The sequence below is a fragment of the Balaenoptera ricei genome, chromosome 8 (genome assembly GCF_028023285.1).
Source record: "Balaenoptera ricei isolate mBalRic1 chromosome 8, mBalRic1.hap2, whole genome shotgun sequence".
Classification (NCBI taxonomy): Eukaryota; Metazoa; Chordata; class Mammalia; order Artiodactyla; family Balaenopteridae; genus Balaenoptera; species Balaenoptera ricei.
Genome location: NC_082646.1, coordinates 32260149 through 32279754, shown reverse-complemented (window position 1 = coordinate 32279754; position 19606 = coordinate 32260149). Strand labels below are relative to the sequence as shown.

The 19606-nt window shown below is 37.2% G+C and overlaps 1 protein-coding gene across 2 annotated transcripts in view; it reads right to left on the bottom strand.

The window, feature by feature from the left end:
• The window catches only part of PDGFD (platelet derived growth factor D), a 228057-nt gene that overhangs the window by 63869 nt on the left and 144582 nt on the right, over positions 1 to 19606 (bottom strand). The window contains exons 2-3 of one of the 2 annotated variants that reach the window (XM_059930502.1): positions 10867 to 11071; positions 7611 to 7791 (exon numbers count right to left, since the gene is read on the bottom strand). In XM_059930502.1, the coding sequence (XP_059786485.1) occupies positions 7611 to 7791; positions 10867 to 11071 (386 nt within the window). The remainder of the gene's footprint in view (positions 1 to 7610; positions 7792 to 10866; positions 11072 to 19606) is intronic. The other variant, XM_059930503.1, reaches the window with a different exon arrangement.

Genomic DNA, 19606 nt, shown 5'->3' with positions numbered 1-19606 from the left:
ATTTATAAGTGAACATTAGGCAGAGATATTTTTTACTGAGGTTCACTTCTTCATAGCTTTTTAAGAAAGAAGTACTGCTCTGATTTAGGCATATCTTTAATACGCAAGCTACTTTCTAATATAGTCGAATAGCTTTTTCCTTCTTCATCTTTCTCACTTCTTTCATCTACCAAAATATTAGTACATCAAAAAGCACAGTTATAGAGAGCAAGTGGTATGTGTATAAAGAGGCCCAGTTATTTAATATCACTGCATCTTTCTGGTTTTCAAGGACAAAAGTTTACTTGTGGCAAGTCCATATAATGTAATACTAGATAAACAGGATACTGGACTGTCCAAGTGCCATTAAACAGCATCCCTCTCAAAGTTGGAAATGTGTTTACTCAGCACCTGGGGAGTCTTCTGCTCATGTGATTAGCACATGGGTTTTATGAGGAAAATTAATTACAGTAGTAAAGTACTATTTCAAACATTGCTTATGTTGGAAAGGATTAGCCAACATGGAAGAAAACATTCCCAAAGTCAGAGAACATGCAGAGGCAATATGTGTGGGGTTCTTAACTGCATCTAAGGGACATCACAGATGAGATTCAGGGGGTTTCCCTGGGATTTTATGCAAAAATTTAGATATATTTATTTTTCTTTGGAGAGGGTCCACAGCTTTCGTATCTCATTGGATAACACATGTGTGAGCTCTGTGACCACAGACAAACTCACAACCTGTGTTCACTGTTTCATTGGTAAAGTTACTCAACCTGAGTCCGTTGCCTCACTTATAAAATAAGAGGGTTGGCCTAGGCACTGGATCTCTTAAGATTCTATATTTTGCTTACAACCAGTCTTCAGGCAAAATACATGGTTTAATAGCAGCAGATTGATTATTTACAATATGCTGTGTGCTGAATTAAACACTTCACATACATTGCCCCATATATTTAATCCTCACAATAACCCAAAGAGTTAATGCTATTATTTATGACTATTTTTATTTTATAATATATTTGTCATCATCCTCATCATCAGGACTGTGCCTACCAAATTGTAAGTTCTATGAGGGCAGGAACCTTGTCTCATTTTGTTTACTACTCTATATCCAGTATTTATGCACGAAACATAATAGGTGTCCAATAAAAAGTCTGTTGAATAATGCATTAAAATGAATACATAACTAGCAAAAATGCCCTGAATTCCATAGGGGAACATATTATCATGGGATTTCATTCCACCTCACTTTCTTGTCTCCTCCTGCTCCCTTAATCCTATTTTTACCTACCTCCTCCTCTTCCGCTCCCCACCCCCACCTGCAAGAGGCCACTTCCCCTTTATTCTCCTCAACCCCTATCATTTGCTTCTGGACCTAGCCATATTCTTTGTCAAATTATTCTTTGCTCTAGGACTATATTACATTTTGCTCTTTACTCTCTCAAGAACTCTATCAAAGTTCTCATTATGTATTCAGGTTTTAGGAAGGTAATCTGATGAAAATAACTGATTCACTTAACCTTCCCAATGAGACTCCTCGTTCATCAAAATGATCTCTGTAATTGGTGAAATTTTAGAACATTTGTAAAGTTTTAAATAAGAACACTTATCTAGCCTTGCCTATAAAATGCTGCAATAATGAGACTCTGGCGTTAAGAATGAATGTTTCAACCAATATCCATTGACGCTCCTGGGCTTGCCAACTTGGCAGTCTACTGCCATGACATTTACTTAGGGCTTTTGGAGTATGCATATGCTATCCTCCTGTCTGACCTGGACCATGCCCCTTGTTTTCTTTCTGCCCCACACTTTGTTTGTTATCTTGTTGATATTTTCTTAGTATCTGCCCCTAGCTCACCCTCTGGTTTTAGCTACCTTACCTGGTCTAAGTACTGAAAGATTTGAGAAACATCCAAAATAGATGGGCTGAGATGAGGATAAGAAAACTTCTTTCTCATGCTTAGCTGAGAGAGCAATGAGCTACTGTTCTACTTCCCTCTCTTATGTTTGCCTCCTTCCAGTAGCCTGAATCCCAAGACACCAAAAGAATCATTACAGTCAAAGATGTCTTCTCTTTTCTGTTTCAGGGCTTAGCATTTGCTGTTCTTTTTCTTAAAGCACTTCTCCCATAGCTTCCCATGGTGTTTCCTGCTCCTTTTTTGGGTATCAATTCAAATTTTACACCTACAGATCTTCCTTGACTCTGATTGGAGTGGATCCTTTTCCAGTCACTCTCCGTCACACTGTTCTCTTTTATCTTCTTTCTAGCTTTTATTGAACTTCAAAAAATTTATGTTTGTATGTATGTACTTATTTCCCTATTTACTTAAATGTTTATTGTTTGTTTCCTTCTGCTACCATATGAGATCCTGAGGACAGAGATCTGCCTATCCTCCTCACAGCTGTATCTCTAGGACCCTAGACTGAGCTTGGTCTAGCACACAGTAGGAATTTAATAAATAATACTGCAGCTCTCATATCACCAAACCTCCAGAAGGATATACCAAAATGTAGAAGCTGAGGTAAACAGAATCTGCTATGTGATTACCACCCTCACCTTGACTATCCTTGGCTCTATATACAGTCCTGGCTGAAGTGGTCAGAATACCCATGGATATTCAAAACCTTCAACAATTTTTATCTGACTATGCAAATAAAGATGGAATTTCCACATTTTGTAGAGAAAGTGAATGAGGTCCTTTACTCTCTAGCTTTGTTTGAAAATTAGTTTAGGGGAATAATAATGAATTGTCCACCATTATTTTGTTTTTGTTTCACCAACTGGTAAGTTTTAGGTGAGCAAAATTAGAATCTGTGAAAGTTGTTATAACTGAGAATCTTATTTATTAACTCACTGGTTTTATTCCTCCTTTTTCTTTGCATCCTCATCTTCTTTTCCATCCTCTTCCCTTTCTTCCTCTATTTAAAAAAATTATTTATAATGCAAAGCCATGATTCATGTGGAGTTTTAATCTCAATGGCAATCTTAACTGTGCCACTTGAAGTTAATTCAAACTGCAGAGATACACAGTTAAAAAATTGGTGATAAAATTGCTTTTTTATTTTAGAAAGTGTTTAGAATGGGTATTAGTAAATTTAACTTATGAAATAAACTACAGTTTGTTAATAAAACAAAAAAGGTTTGGAATAGCTTTCAAATAATTTAATTTTTTATTTTAACACAATATTGTAAATCATTTATCAATATATTTCAATAAAAAAATTATAAATAATTTTTGAATTTTTGAATTAAAAAATGTACTTTCCATTAAACACACACACAAATAAAAGGCTTTTTAAATGTTTGTCACAATATACAATAAAATGCTTCTACCTTGGATGAAGGAGGTGAATTATGGTCAGACGTGTGTGTATATGTGTATGCACACACACACTGACAGCTGCGCTGTTTGTACAGGACTGCCAAGTTCATTTATCATCTGATGATATATTAATTATTATGCCAGTGATAATGATAACAATAAGGGCAGCAGATATTTGAGTAATTTACTAAGTTCCAGGCAGGGTGGCTTACAAAAGTTATCTAATTTAATCCTACAACTAGTTAACTGTGTGTCAGGCAGTGTTATCACCATCTTACAGATGAGAAAACTGAGCCTTTAGCCAGTGAGCAGCAGAGCTGAAATTCATATAACCATGCTTACTGACTTCTTTGCACACCATCCATTGGGAGCCTTGTAATTGGACACCTTTCCAATAAACTACTTAATGGTCTTCCAACAAAGATTCCTAACAATCCAATCCATCCATTCATTCCCCAATAAACTAGATTTGAGATGGGAGAGCTTAATTTATTTAGACAAACACATCTTGATAACAGTTTGATAACATTATCCATTCTGCTTCATTATGTCCTCTGATGGTATCTATCCTCCTCAGCTGAGTGAAATTAGGAAAGAAAGCTGAGTAGGAGAGCAAAAACTTGAAATACGAAATATTTTCTCAGGAAGAGTCAATTCAACAAACACACTGTCTAGCCACGTATAAGGCACTGTGTGGAATACACACAGGATGTTTGTCCTACCCTCAAATAGTTCATTACCATTTACCTAGAGGGAATACATATATATATATATATATATATATATATATATATATATATATATATATATACACGCACACACACACAATTTGTGATGGTAAAGGTAGGATCATTATCACCATTATTCATTGAGCACTTCCACTATATCCTAGGTGCTATGATAAGTATTTGCTATTAATTTAAAATCTCACACCAACTCCAATTATTATCCCCATTTTATGGATGTAAAACCAAAAGGTAAGAGACCCATTCTATATCACACACCATTACTAACTGGGGAAATTTCCTTTGATCCAAAGTGTGCTTTACAGCAAAGCTCTGGTCCCCTATGGTTGTGCTGCCTTGCCCTAGGAAAGACTGTGATAGATGCTGTAGAAAAAGGTAGACGATTGAATTCCAAGCACACCAAACAAAATTGTAATATAAGAATAATTGCTAACCAAAAATAAGTGATCAAGATGTTAACCATTAGTCAGTCTCCCACACTTTGCTGGAGTGAAAAATTGACTAAAAATGTACACTAGACTTGGTATTCCAAAAACGTCATAAGCATGAACCATGTAGATGTGATTCCAGTGTAGTGGGCTCTTATGGTCCTGGGCACCTATAACTTACAGCCTCAGGGGAGGCCCTTATACAACTGGAGAGTCACTAAGGTAGGAAGAAGAGAAACGTTTGATGGAAGGCTGAGAGATAGAAAGGTAGAGATGAGAAGGGAGGTGGTCTTTACCTATCCAAATAGCTACTTGCCATTTTCTAAGAGCACTGTGATTGCTCGGGAACTATTGCTCAAATTTCCCCAGCACCTGCCATTCCTGAAAGGAGGGATTGCAAAACAGCTGCCTCCAAACTCTACAGGCTTTGTGGGCCTGTACAACATTTAAAAAATCATTATTTAAATACACTTAAAGAAGGCTTGCCGTTTTTTCCAGTTTTATGAGATATAATTGACATATGGCACTGTATAAGGTGTACAGCATAATGATCTGACTGACATACATTGGGGTTTGCCATTTTTAATCCCACTGTCTCCCTCTAATTTTATATCTGGCTCACTATGAATTTTAAGTCTGGGCTCTGTAGCATTTGAGTTCATAATCTCTGCTTTAAAGTTTCTCTGAGAAAAATTTAAACATGAATAAAATGACCTTTCCAAAACATTGGTCAAGGCATAAATGATCCCTGTTGAACAAGAATCAAATGAAAGAGTTTATCAAAAAGCCACACAGATGTAGAGTTTATATACACCTGAAGGTTAAGCTCACTCTACCTCTTGGAATTCAGCCACCAAAGCACTTTGGCCCTAATTGATCATATTTAGTGCCAGAAGCCAATTAGGAGCGGAAAGAGAGCCTGGAGCTATTTTCAATGAATGCAGACCAAGAGGCTGTATAACAAAAAAGTTATGACTACCATCATTTCTAAAAACACAACTGAATGTACTGGTGGAGGTGAATAAGTAAGTGAGTGGAGTCATGCCGAAAGGTTTACATCCATACTACAAAGGCTGTCCGATATTCCACTTAACATTGGCTAGGAAATGAGTGATGAACCTGTACTGTAACCCAAAGCACCTCAAACAAAAATATTCATTCTTCCCTAAATCCACACCTGCACTGCCTTTTTCTACAAAAAGGAGTTATTTTGCCTTAAAGATATGGTGTTAGAGTTAAGGTGTTTCTAACTGACTTATGGACCATTTAACTTAGTCATAACCAAAGCTTCACAAAAAGTACACACATGGGGCTTCCCTAGTGGAGCAGTGGTTGAGAGTATGCCTGCCAATGCAGGGGACACGGGTTCGAGCCCTGGTCTGGGAAGATCCCACATGCTGCAGAGCGACTGGACCCGTGAGACACAACTACTGAACCTGCGCACCTGGAGCCTGTGCTCCGCAACAAGAGAGGCCGCGGCGGTGAGAGGCCTGCGCACCGTGATGAAGAGTGGCCCCTGCTCGCCGCAACTAGAGAAAGCCTGCGCACAGAAACGAAGACCCAACACAGCCAAAAATAAATAAATAAATTAATTAATTAAAAAAAAAAGTATACACATGAGCGCTAACAGGCCTTGATATGTTAAGGGGAAAAAAGATCCTTCACTAAGCCATTCTGACACAGCACCATTCCAACATGCTGAGCCTGCTTTGGCCATGAACAATTGAGAACAGATGCATCACTGAACACATTAAAAGCAAAGACATGTAGAAACCAAAGGTTCACACTTCCACTTTAATGCTGAGCAGCACTGCGTGAGTGTGCAATAATGTATATCATGCTTGATGGATTATTTTCAAATTAAAACTGGAACCAGTATCACCACATGCTATTTTTTCATTTATAGTATTCTGATGTAGAATTCACTTTGTGTTTAACCACTCATCATAATGCAAAAAAAAAAGAAGAAAAAAGAAACCACATTAGATTAAAAAAACCAAGATTTTTCCTACTCTAAATTTAACTCATATGAGGAAAAAAAAAAACCCAAATTGACTCCATTTGTAGTACTGTGTTCTGTTTCGGCATCCACACTTTGAAAAGGGATAGCAATAAACTGAATGAGAGTTAAAGACGTTGCCAGGAGAGCAAAAGGCAATATGCTACGAACAACTGAAGGATTCAGGGATATTTAATGTATCCTAAACGTAATGTATAGGCAAAATTATCCCAATATCCCCCTGGGCTTCTCTGTAACACCCAGTACTTCTGTCTTATTATCATTCTCAGTTGTTATGGCTTCTAATTGTCATTTCCACCAGACTATCAGCTCCAGGAGGTTCAAGAACCCTGTCTTCTTGCTTGCCTTTGTATCTACTACACCTATCAGAATATTTGTCAATAAGAAGGAACTTTATATTGTTCTACTAATGAATGACTGAGTAAAGAAGACCCATGACCATGGGTGACCCAACAACTAGACTTAACTACAAGGTAGATTATGCCGCAATATGAGGTTGAAGATTTTCTAATAGTTAGAACCATATAAAGTTGGAAATGGCTGCTGAGGTGTTTAAGTAGAGGTGAGACCACAAATAAGCATGGGTGTAGTAAACAAAAATCAAACCTTGGGTCCTGAATTATACCTTCCAATTCTTAAGATACTTGCTAACCCTGAGGCTCTATGATTATAACATAGGCCCTTCCCAAATTTGAGTCATAATTTAAACTAAAATCATTGGCACTCTTCTGTGATTAGAATTACATAGACAATTTTTCAAACCAAGAGGTTCAATTCTCACTTACCTTCTATTTGGCTGTACATTTATTTTGCTCCAGTTGAATCAAAGGCAATATGGTATATGCTTTACTATAAACTATTTTACTTTTTCTATTCACTATGCTTTCTTTCAAAAATGCATGGGCCCAAGCATTGACTTAACAGAGCTAAAATGGCATTTCTCACTAAAGAAGGCTTTAACATTTTGGCCACAAGGCAGGGACAAAGCATACCATAGACAATTAACACAGTTCATTCACTCTCACACCACTGAATTTAATCACAGAAAACGATCTCTATACTTCATGTAACCAGTGTCTGCTTTTAATCATAGGGTGGTTAAGCTACTTACCACAACAGAATAATAAATCTTGAATCCAGGTTTAGCCACAAAGTAGTCATCAGATTTGAATGTTATTTTAATCTGGTTTGTTCTTGATGTTATCCTTGGAGGAACTTCCTTGTGTCCACACCATCGTCCTCTAATAACAGTGCTGGTTTCAGATATATCTTCAACTTCCACAAAATCATACCTAGTACCAATTTGACATAAACTTTGATTAAACTAGACTTTGAAATTCATACTTTCACTGAGAAATTGAAACTAACATATGTGATCTCTTATGACCTATCATCTGAAATGAAAATTATAACCTACAGATATTTTAGAAGGAAAACTCATTTTTGGATTAGGTTTCTCAAATTCAAACTTCAACAATCTATTCTGAGGAAACACCCTTACACACTTTTAGCCGTAACTCTTCCTAAATCGTCAAAAATCAAAATGGGCTACTTTCTGAGCATCTGGCTCATAACGTTTTCCTGGAAAAACTAACAAGTATAATCTATTGTCATACTTTAGGAGATGTAGCTCTAATTATATACCCAAATATTTACTATATCAAGTTTTTAAACAAATTCCCACTTTGAATTAATTTACCACATCCAGTGTTTCCTTAAGAAAGGAAATGATCTATACCTATACAGCACATAAAATCAGCACTCTCACTGTAGAAAATAAATGGTAAAATAAAATAAAAGACTATTTTCTCTTTTTGGAAACTGTCTTTTGGAAGGATCGTATCATAATGGAAACACATGACTTTGAGGAGGGATGTGCGCTAGCCAATATTGGAAATATCTGGGCTGTGTGTGAATGAGGGTAAGACCATGGGTTCACCACTGGCACTAGTCAGAGAAACACAGAATCCCAGGATTGAAGAAGACAGGAGAGGCGTTTCAGATATTCCACAGAGTCGTCTGAATCCTCAAAGTCCCTCCACAGCATCTCACTTTTTCATCACATAATAGGACATCTTCAGTGACCAAGCTGACATCTTCTAGGGATCATTTATATTCTATTTTCAGACACCCAAGATCTTAAAACATTCTGCTTGAGAGCCGAACTCTGTGCCTTTCAGTTCCGGGCATCTGTGTCTCACTCCTCCAATCTACCTCTTCTCAAATGACTTCAGATGCTAAAGTCACAATGCAAACGAGCACTCAGGGTGAGCCTTCAAGGTGAACAGTGGCAGAAGTCTCATATCTATTTTATATTTTCCTGTCACGATTGCCAAAAGGAATCAGCATGAGAACCATCACGTCTGAATATGAAGAAAATCCAATACAACTTTACTGGTCTTACCCACGCACCTCAGAGCTCTTATTGGATCAGGCAGGGTGATCTAAGGAGGAGGCGAGCATAATAAAATGGTTACTAAATTTCATTGACAGTGATTTGTGAGACCTTTATGTCCTTTGCCTCAGTTTCCTAATGAGCAAAATAAGAAGGTTTATGTAATTCTACCAGCTGAATATCTCTTGTGTGCTATGTAAATTAACTACTTAATATACGGTGTTGAAAAGTGAAAAGCACTAAGAAAGAATCGCTATTCCGGCAATAAAATATTACAATGTAAACATCAAGGAGGTTTGGAACAGATGGGAGGAAATCAATTGCATTTCATTTTATATACAATATATGTGAATCATATTTATTGCACAAAGCAAGAATATGCTTGGAACTTTGTTAATAATGCAAGAGGTCACTTTTGTTTTTTAAAAAACACAACATCAGCACAATTTTTACTCTGGGTCTGAAGTCAGAAGAGCACCATTTTGGTTCAGGGACGGTCCTGAGGCAGGTCTCTGATCTGCCTCTTTCCCTGCTTCCTCTCCCCTTTACCTCTTACTTCTCTACCTCCCTCCATAAATTTTTAGGAGCAACTTGATTTGATGAAGGGTCTGGAAAAGAAACCATCCTAACTTCCTCTCCTAGTTTTAAGGTCAGGATGCCAAAAGGACTCAATCACTACCAGATCAAAATCTTGCTCTGCAGTGGAGACCAGTGTCTCTTCAATGACATCAGCTTTAATAATCTTTTTTTTTTTTTTTTTAAATAGCTTTATTGGAGTATAATTGCTTTACAATGTTGTGTTAGTTTCTGCTGTACAACAAAGTGAGTCAGCCATAAGTATACATATATCCCCATAATAGTGGCTTTTCATTTGTTTCCAAGGTCTTTTTTTTTTTGAACACAGAAAATGAGTTCTCCCTTTCAAGGTTGAAAAGACACAAGGTCTCCTCAAGCTTATTCTCTTTGTAAATATTAACTGGCTCTTCCTGCATGTATTCATCTCTGCTTTCAGGCATACATTACCCTCTATGGTCCTAGAAAGTAACGGTCACTGCTGTTATTCTTGAAAAAACAGCAACATAATAAAAGCTGTCAGCATAATAGACATGCAATAAAGGACAGCCAAATTTGAAGTACCCAATTTTTATTATTCAAAGTAAAACCTGCTGAAAGAATTTAGCAGTTTAGTAGTAGTTCATTGGCAATGCAGAACAAGTGCGTGCAGTAAAGTACAGAAAGGAAAAAGAAAATCCTCTGCATCTTACACATGCTAATTAAGTGAATAAGATGCTGTGAGCGGACAATTCAGAGAACAACAGTCAGGGCTTTCTCTGATAAACATGCTAAGAAGGGAGAAGATTATCAGGCGCAGCTTTCATCTTCTGCTGACCCAGAAACTACAGGAAGAAACAGACCTCTAAGGAGCACACTGATCCTGGGAGGTTGCCTTCTCTTCCTTCTTACACATATCTGAGGCCTTAAAATTACGATTTCAGGTAAGGACCTGACAGGGTCCTTGCCATCATCATCTCCCAGTGCTGGGTCAGTTCCTGGAGCCCAGCAGGGGAATACACTCCTTAAGCCCTGTCAGGCTTGCACCAGAGCCATGTGACATGGTGCAGGTGACCGGGATATTGGATGCATCTACCTGCTCACAAAAGTTGTTCTAGGCCTGGCCAAGATAGAGGCCCCCAGATTCCCCCCTTCTCTGGGAGTCACACAGCCTGGCTCTGACAATTGCAGGAGTGAGTTTCTGTGAGTCATGCCAGGTTACCAGGCTTTCTGCAGAGGCAGTCTGCGCTCCAATTTATTTTGTCCATTAGGACTGACATAAAGGCTTTTTGAAAAAGAAGTCAAGTACCTCGGATAGGTCCGGAGGGCCCTAAAGAGAAGTCTGATGTGATGTTTTAAATCTGTCTTTTTTTTTCCACCTTGGAATTTTACCCTGAAATGGATTTTATTTCCCACTTACCTACAGATATCATTTTCCGCTTCCTCTAATCCAAATTGATTGTCAAAGGCTAGCTGTATCCTTGTTTTCTCCTGGGAATGGAGCCGCCAGGTCAGAAGCAGGTTCCTGGGGTAGCTGTTTGGGAAGCGGGGACTCTGCACATGGCCGTGTCCTGTCACCTGGATGGTTTCATCTCTTCGGTACAAGTCTGTGAGGTGATTGCTCTCTGTTAGTAGTCACAACTTGTAGAAATTAGTATGTTGCTCCAATTACAGGAAAGCAAAAAAAGAACAGTTTAAAACACATCACATTTCAAAGCACTTCTTGATTTTGTTTAAAAACATAAGGCCAAATGGCAGCCTTGTGGTTAAACAAACAACATCCATATTTTTTCTATTATCCCCTACCTCCCCAAATTCTTCATAAATCTAGACCTGATGCCTAATATTTTGTACTTTGGGAGCTCTCTTAACATCATTTTTGACAAGCAAAATTAATGATTATCTCAGAACTCAGGCTCGTTTCAATTGGAATTAAAATTGAGCAAATAATTTCAAATAGTTCATCCTTCCTCTTTTCCATGTAATACAGCTGACCCTTGAGCAACACGGGTTTGAACTGTGTGGGTCTGTGGATCTTTTTCAATAAATACATATATGTACTGTAAATATATTTTCTCTTCCTTATGATTTTCTTAACAACATTTTCTTTTTTCTAGTTCACTTTATTGTAGAATACAGTATATAATACAAATAACATACAAAATATGTGTTGATCAACTGTTTATTTAACAGTAAGGCTTCTGGTCAACAGTAAACTATTAGTAGTTAAGTTTTGGGAAAGTCAAAAGTTATATGTGGATTTTTGACTGTGTGGGGTATTGGCACCCCTAAACTTCACTTTGTTCAAGGGTCAACTGTACAAACAAACATTTTTTTTTTCATTTACAGTGTAACAGTATATCTTCAATGATTAGCCCAGGAGATACTCAATAAATATTGTTGAATGAATGAACAACTGAGTGAAAAACAAATTAAAAGAATCTAATGATGTTTAATGACCATTTATTTTATAATCAAATGACATTTTCCAGTTGTTTCTCCATCATAAAAATCATACTTTTTTTGGCCTTCGTTTTTGGTGACTTAAAATAGTTCCAATTCTAATTCTATTTTCCATATGTTGTATAATAAAGAACTTGTCTGATCTTTGTCCTGGGTTCCTAAAAGGGAACTTCTAAACCCTTAAAATTTCCCAAGTGATGCAAGTGTCTTTGTTATTCATGGTAGGCCCCTGGGGCCATACCTGATTTTATGCTAATGAGGTGATTCTCTGTGGGCCCTTAAATAGTTTCAGGATGGGGACTGGCTATAACAGAAAGACCAATCATGTGGCTTTGAGCTCTGATATCAGCCTGACTTCCCAACCTCCCTGGAGGTAAGAGGCCTTGGAGCCCTAGCCTGTTGCCACCAATTCAATCAATCATGTCGACAGAATGAAACCCTTATAAAAACTCTCGTCACTGAGTCTTGGGTAAGCTTCCTGGTCCGTGATACACACTGATGTGCTAGGAGGGTGACATGTCCTGAGGACATGAAGCTTCATGATTCGGACCTTCCCAGTCCTCACCCTACAAGTGTCTTTATTTGGCTGGTCCTGATTTGTACCCTTTATCGTAAAACTGTAATTGTAACTATAGTGCTTTCTTGAGTTCTATAAGTTGTCCTAGCAAATTATCAAACTCGAGGGGCTTATAGGCAACCCTGAATTTATAGCCAGTTGGTAAAGAGTATGGGTAACCTGGGTACCTCACAATTTTCAGCAGGTGACTGAAGTACAGTCTTGTAGGGACTAGGCTGTTAAGCTATGAAATCTGACCTAACTCCAGGTAGTTTGCTTCAGAATTGCACCTTACAGTGAACCCATTTTTCCTATCTCCCAATGTCCAGAGTTCTTTGCACTTGAGATTTTGACTTTTTAGGCCCCTCTGTAAGCAGAACTGCAGCCACAGTCTATTTATGTCCTCCTGCAGAGAGTTTACTCCGAAGCCTATAATTCAATGAGCTTAGTCAGGGAGGCCTAAATTGCTGGTGGAAACCACTGAAAGGTTGGGCTGCGGAGGGTGGTTGTTAAAGCTTCCAAAATAAGAGAAGGAGAGTGAACAAGGAATCAGAATGTGAAATGCAAAGGCTTCTCTCCCTTTTACAAATGTTCCGGTATGTATGAGAATTTCAACTTTTTTTTTTTTTTTTTTTTGGATAATTCAGTGTTTAATGTGTTGTGCTTGCCCAGCTAGCCTTTGTGTGGGAGACAGTCTTAGGAAGAGCAAAGGTGGCTGGAGGAGCTGATGTCCCCACTCCCTGCATATCGACTAGGAGATCAGAGCACTGGCTCTGCAGTCATGTCACCGTGCTCTGGTCCCAGAGCTAATGCTCTTAACTTCTGTGTAAGAGAAGGTAGTTTTCCTTCTTAGTCTGAAATTTGCTAGAGGCAATTTGAGATTCTTTGCTATCTGTAATCCACTTTGACTTCTGAATCCCATTGTTTATATATAATTTATACCTTCATGCCAAATTCAGGGCTATTCTTAGCAGAAGAGTTGTAATGAATTATAGAGAGCAACCTATCAGGTTAAATCTGAGATAGCTACCAAGTGTTATATACAAAGTCACATTCCTGAATGAAGGCATTTACTTTGGTGTTCCAATAGTAACTGACATTTATGGAGCAATAATTGTGTTCCAGGCATTCCAGTAAGTGGTTTAAATTATTTCATTTAATCCTCACAACAACTCTATGCAATCAGTAATATCCCCACTTCACAAAGGAGGCTCAGAGAGTTTAAGAAACTTATGACCTCAGGGCACAAAGCAGGTGGTGAAATCAATATCTGACCCTAGACAGTCTATCTTCAGCACACGCACTCTTAACCAGAACACTGTACTAGTTGTTAAACTATAAAAATATGAAATATGTCATTTTTCATAGAGAGGGAATAATTTTGATTTATGTTTATATGGCAAGAATATAAGTTCTTATTTTATATTTTAATACAGAAGGAGGTTCACATCCTTATAACTTTAAGTTATGCATTGGATGTTTTTTAAAAAGCGAATTAAAATGAAAGGGAAAAAGCCAAAATGTTTTGTCTATTCTGTCCCTAAACCTTTAAGCAAACTCAGCTCGCCCAACCAAGTATCCCGGGAGCTCATGAAATCACTGCAGGCACTATTACTTACTCTGGGATTCATCTAGAACAACTGTTGTTCTCAAAGTGTGGTCCCCATATGAGCATCATCACCTGGGAGCTTGTTAGAAATGTAAATTATCAGGCCCCATCCCAGACCTACCGAAGCAGAAATGCTGGAGGTGGAGCCCAGCACTACTGTTTTAATAAGCCCTCCAGGTGATTCTGATGCTCCCAAAAGTATGAGAACCACTGACCACCTCAAACCTTCTAGTCTTCTGCTTCTTATTCTTGATTTCCCTGGCTCCTTCACTGCCTTGCTTTGACTTCATACCTCACATCTGATTTTTCTTCTTACCTCCCTGACTGATGATCTATCTTGGATTCACTTTCCTGTCTTTGACCTTGAAACCTTCTCTGGGGCATCGTTTTTGATACACAATGACCTAGGGTAAGAGCTACGTACTTTAGTGTCTTTGACCCCTTATCTAACTTTCCCCGTTTCATGGAATAGTCATTCCTGGTCCTAATAGATGCATTTGGTAATCATCGTCACAAATTATGTGCAAGGAGAAACGAAATCACAAATAATGGTAGTACTTTTATTTCTTCTTCTCAGATCATAATATTATCTATGACAACATAAGATCCAAAGGGTAAATGCTGAGTTATTAGAAGTAAGGGTTAAAATATTTCATCAATGATTCCATAGAAACAAATAATGATATCTCTGCAGACTGTGCCACCTCACACAAATTCAGTGGACAGTGAACAGTGCAGAAATACTCATTTGTCCCACTGTCTCCATAAGACATCCAGGAGCCAGCAGCATGACTGATAGTCACAAACCCAATGTACCGCAGATAAAATCCAAAAGCAAAGAATGGTCATTGCGTCAGGAAATGCCTAACTTGCAAAGGGATTTATTATAACATTTCATTTGTAAAATAGCTGTTTCATGATCATACCATACATCCTAGGAACAATGTTTGCCCAGAAATGTAGGTTGAGTGTTATATAAACCAAACAGTACCACTTCTGCTGCTAAACAACCGCAATGTGACCACTTAATTTTTGTGGGGTGTAATATAGTTTACAAGCATCCAATTTTGTAAGTCTATCGTAAATATAAGTTGACAAAAAGTAAATATCACTGCAGTAATTATCATTGTTTTCATTCTGCTTTTTTCTTTTAAATTTAATTTTTTTATATTACTTTAACAGGTAATGAAACCAACACACTGAAGTTAAAGTGATTTGCTGTAAGTCAAAAGAATGGAAGGGTGGTCTGTGGAAGAGTGGAGTCTTGAATTCAGCTCCATCATGTTCTAGTTCTGGTGACTTTCCCCACTACAACAAAGAGCAGCATCAGACACACCATGTCATCTTTCTGGCTTCTGTTTCCTAAGCTAATAGTTTAGGGGTCTGGGCTAACGTGACACTTAAGATATTTTTCAGGTCTAAATGACATGACAACTCAACAATTTTCTTTCAAGAAGACAGAACTGCCAGTGGTTTGACTGTGACTAACAGACATAAGTGAGGCAATAATGAGACAAGGGAACCTGAAATCCAAAATCTTCAGCGGGCTAAACAGACACTTTTCCCATATAACAATGGTAGTATATATAGTTGTATGCTGTCATTGCTGTCATCTAAAATAAGAGTACAAATGGATATTTCTTTTTTTTTAATTTTGTTTTCTTTTTTTTTAAATTTATGTATTTTTTGGCTGCGTTGGGTCTTTGTTGCTGCGTGTGGGCTTTCTCTAGTTGCAGCGAACAGGGGCTATCTTCATTGCGGTGCACGGGCTTCTCATTGTGGTGGCTTCTCTTGTTGTGGAGGACTGGCTCTAGGCACGTGGGCTTCAATAGTTGTGGCACGTGGGCTCAGTAGTTGTGGCTCACGGGCTCTAGAGCACAGGCTCAGTAGTTGCGGCACAAGGGCTTAATTGCTCCATGGCATGTGGGATCTTCCCAGGCCACGGCTCAAACCCGTGTCCCCTGCATTGGCAGATAGATTCTTAACCACTGCACCACCAGGGAAGTCGCACAAATGGATATTTCAACAAGTTGTTCAAACATATATATGAAAAACTTTCTTATCAACTAGAAAAGTGCCCCTGGCACATAACTGGCCACTTAGCCTATCAATTTGTGCTGAACACATTGTGGAGGAATGTAAATAAATCCTTTAGTGTAAACACAACATATTCTATGTTTTGCTTTTTTTAAAATTTAAGTAGCGGCTTCTCGCTGAGGCTGGTTATGTATAAGGATTAAAAAAAAGATACTAAAAGATGCTTTATAATTTCTTTGAAAGTTTCATAGGAAAGTAAAAAAAAAAATTATATGCAGAATATTACATGTCTTGAGGGAAAGGACTATGTCTTGTTTACCAACGTAACCCCAGAGCCTCACCAGTCTGGGCATATGGAGACTTTCAAAATAGATCTGTTAAATACATACGTAGATGAATGGTTACTGCAAATAATGCATATGCAGAGCTCTTAAACACTGAAAGGCATTTTGAGGTAAGATAACAAATAAAAGGCAGTTTTATCAGAAATAAAGTTGAAAAATACCCAAATATTTTATTTCTAAGAAATTTAATTTTGATGTAGCTGGTGTGCCTGATGTTTGTGGGAACACATCTAGCATGAACATTAAAGGACTATTTTGGAAAGAGTTCCATTGAAATGATCCTGCTTGCCATCTGGCTCAGCCATCAATTATAAAATAACTGCCTCTTTTTCTGCACTATTTCTATCAAAACCTATACTACCAGGCTCACCAGCGTCAATCCACACCACCCTTTAAAAAGCTGTGACCAAGACAGAAGAGAAGAAGAATGCTGGACTAAAGCATTTAGTTTGTTTGTTGCTATAGCTGGGATCTACTCTCGGATCTATCCAGCAATATATGGAATTAGGTGACTGACTAGATCCCCCAGGTTCTCATCCTATGCAACCGTCTAATTTAGAATAGCAAGCTCAGCAAGACTAATCAAGAGTCAGGCCTGTGACTGCCTAATGCACTATTATTATTATTACTAAATTACCTCTAATAATCTTTGCACTCTCCCTCAACTAATGACATCTTATACAAAAGTGTCCTAGAACGCAAAATAGTACCTTCATTGGCGAGACATCACGCAGTGTATTGTTGAAGAGGGAAAAAGAAACAAGGGAGAGATGGAGAACATAAAGGAGAGTAGGGCAGGAGTCCCTAATTTTAAAATGAATAAGTCAATTTGTAGAACAGACCCTAAAATACACAATTAGGATTAAACTGAATTTAATTAGATAATTTTTCATAAATTATCTCCTAACTTAAAAAGCACAGGGCTGGAGTCTCACCCTGTGAGCTGCTAAAGGTGAAAATTAGACTTCGTTAACAATGTTAGTTTAAAAATCAGCATGAAAGCATTTTCAACATTTTTTTCCTCAGTGTTTCCTGAGGACTGAAGCTTGCAATCAATGAACTAAATTCCTCCTGGGACTGCCAGCGGGCCAATCTTCATTAAGGAATTTTTGGTTAACACCTGGCCCATGGTCTGGCAAGAACCAATCTTCCAAAAGCCTGGAACAGCTCTCTAAAAACAACCATTCCCTGTGCTCACTCTGCTTTTAAGCAACTCAAGAGCAAAGCTGATTAAATGTCAGACATTTATTTAGAATTCTCTAGCAGAGATTTTTCTAAGAACTCAGTAGTAATACAAAACCTTTCTGTTTATAAAGGTTTGAGGAGGAGGGAGTTGGTTGTTTGCCAGTTACATACCTTTTTATTTTTAATTATAATTCCCTTTCGCACAAACCAAAGTGTTAATGTTTTATAAACAAACTTCCTCAGAGTAACAATTTAGAGATGATATTTTTGGAGAGTAATCAATTGATAAATCCCTGAGCTCAAAATTATTCTTCTTTAAAAATCTGAGTCCATCAAAAAAGAAAAAAAGAGCATTGTAAAGTCCTTTTGAACATTTTCCAGTAACAGTCACCAGCAGTGTAGTAATGCCCAAAGCACTACATTGATATTTATTATTCCTCACCTCACTAGATCTTTTAAGGAACAAGGATTGGTCTTGTTATTTATTGTACAACAGCGAGCAATTATACTCTTTCCTTCAAGACCACTTGTATTTTATAGGTAGATTATAGAAGTGATCATAAAATTACATTAAAATGGAAATAATTTTTGGTCTAAGGTTTTAGAAAATTAAAATCAGTGAAAATAAAGATTGCCCTAAATTAACTATGCTGTATTTTATCATATTAAGATAATTCAAATTAATTAATTCTGATAGTTCTCTTCTACTATAGTCTCTTTGTGTTGTGATGTTGTTTACATGTAAAGGATGTGAAAAAAATGAAACAATAACATTCGGAACTGTGGCAGATGGGGAAGGGCAATGTTGAACAGCATGACAGAGAGTATCATAGATTAGGCTGCTGAAGAGCAAGGTCTTTTCAATCATACCAACTTAACACACCCAGAAAACAAGACAACCTTAATGACAAAAATATCTGCTTTTCCCACTGCCAACATAGCTCAGAGATATAGGAAGGTAACAGGCAAAACAGAAAGAAAAGTCATTCCCAGAAAGCAGTAGATTTAGTATTTCTTCTAGAAAACACTTAATATAGGAAAACCAACATTCTTAGAAACATTGTCAAGGAAAGCTACTTAAAGTATGAACTATGATTATTCTCAAAGAGTGAGAATTCTCTGAAATTATTTTACAGGGTAAGTTTCAGGAAGATGTAATCAGTCCAACAAAGCTGACATGGAATTGAACAGTGTGCAACAGAGAAGCTGACCCTGAAATACCCTAATGTTTAAAAGCTTGATTTGTGTGGCAAAGACAAAACATTTTGTTAATCACATCTGACTAAAGGGCTCATCAATTCCTAAGAGAAAACTAACTGGGAGTTAATATAAGAATCACATGGTTTATTATTTGTGGTATATATATATATATACACACACACAGACACACATACATACATACAAATTTATATTTATTATTAAAATATAAATTAACATATTATTTAACATGTATATTAGTTATATCTCATATATACATATAAACAAACTATGTATATCTATAATTGTACTTAAATGTTTATTAACCTATATGGCTTTAGTGCTATTTATAGACTCAGTCATTTTTCATTACCAGATTTCACTGAATTCCAGAACAATTTTTTCACATATTAATATTTCAAAATGGAGAAATACCCTATGATTACTATTGAAAGTGACTGTCCAGCTGTTAGAAAGTAGAGCAAATTGGGACACAGCTGTCATAGCTTTTGTGTGTGCAAATCTACTAATGCTCAGGAGATAACTGTTCATCTGATTTCAACCTCAGATATTTTCACTAGTAGCACCATATGTAAGATGAATTATAGCTTATATTTGGATATCTTATTGTCATTTAAAATGCCTTTATAAAAGTTGCACTATGATGCAGCACTAAAATAAAAAATAGTTTTTGTGCATATAAATGAGTAAGAAAAAAGGTGATAAATATAAATACAATAAAAAATGGAGGAATGGTATCTCATCCTCA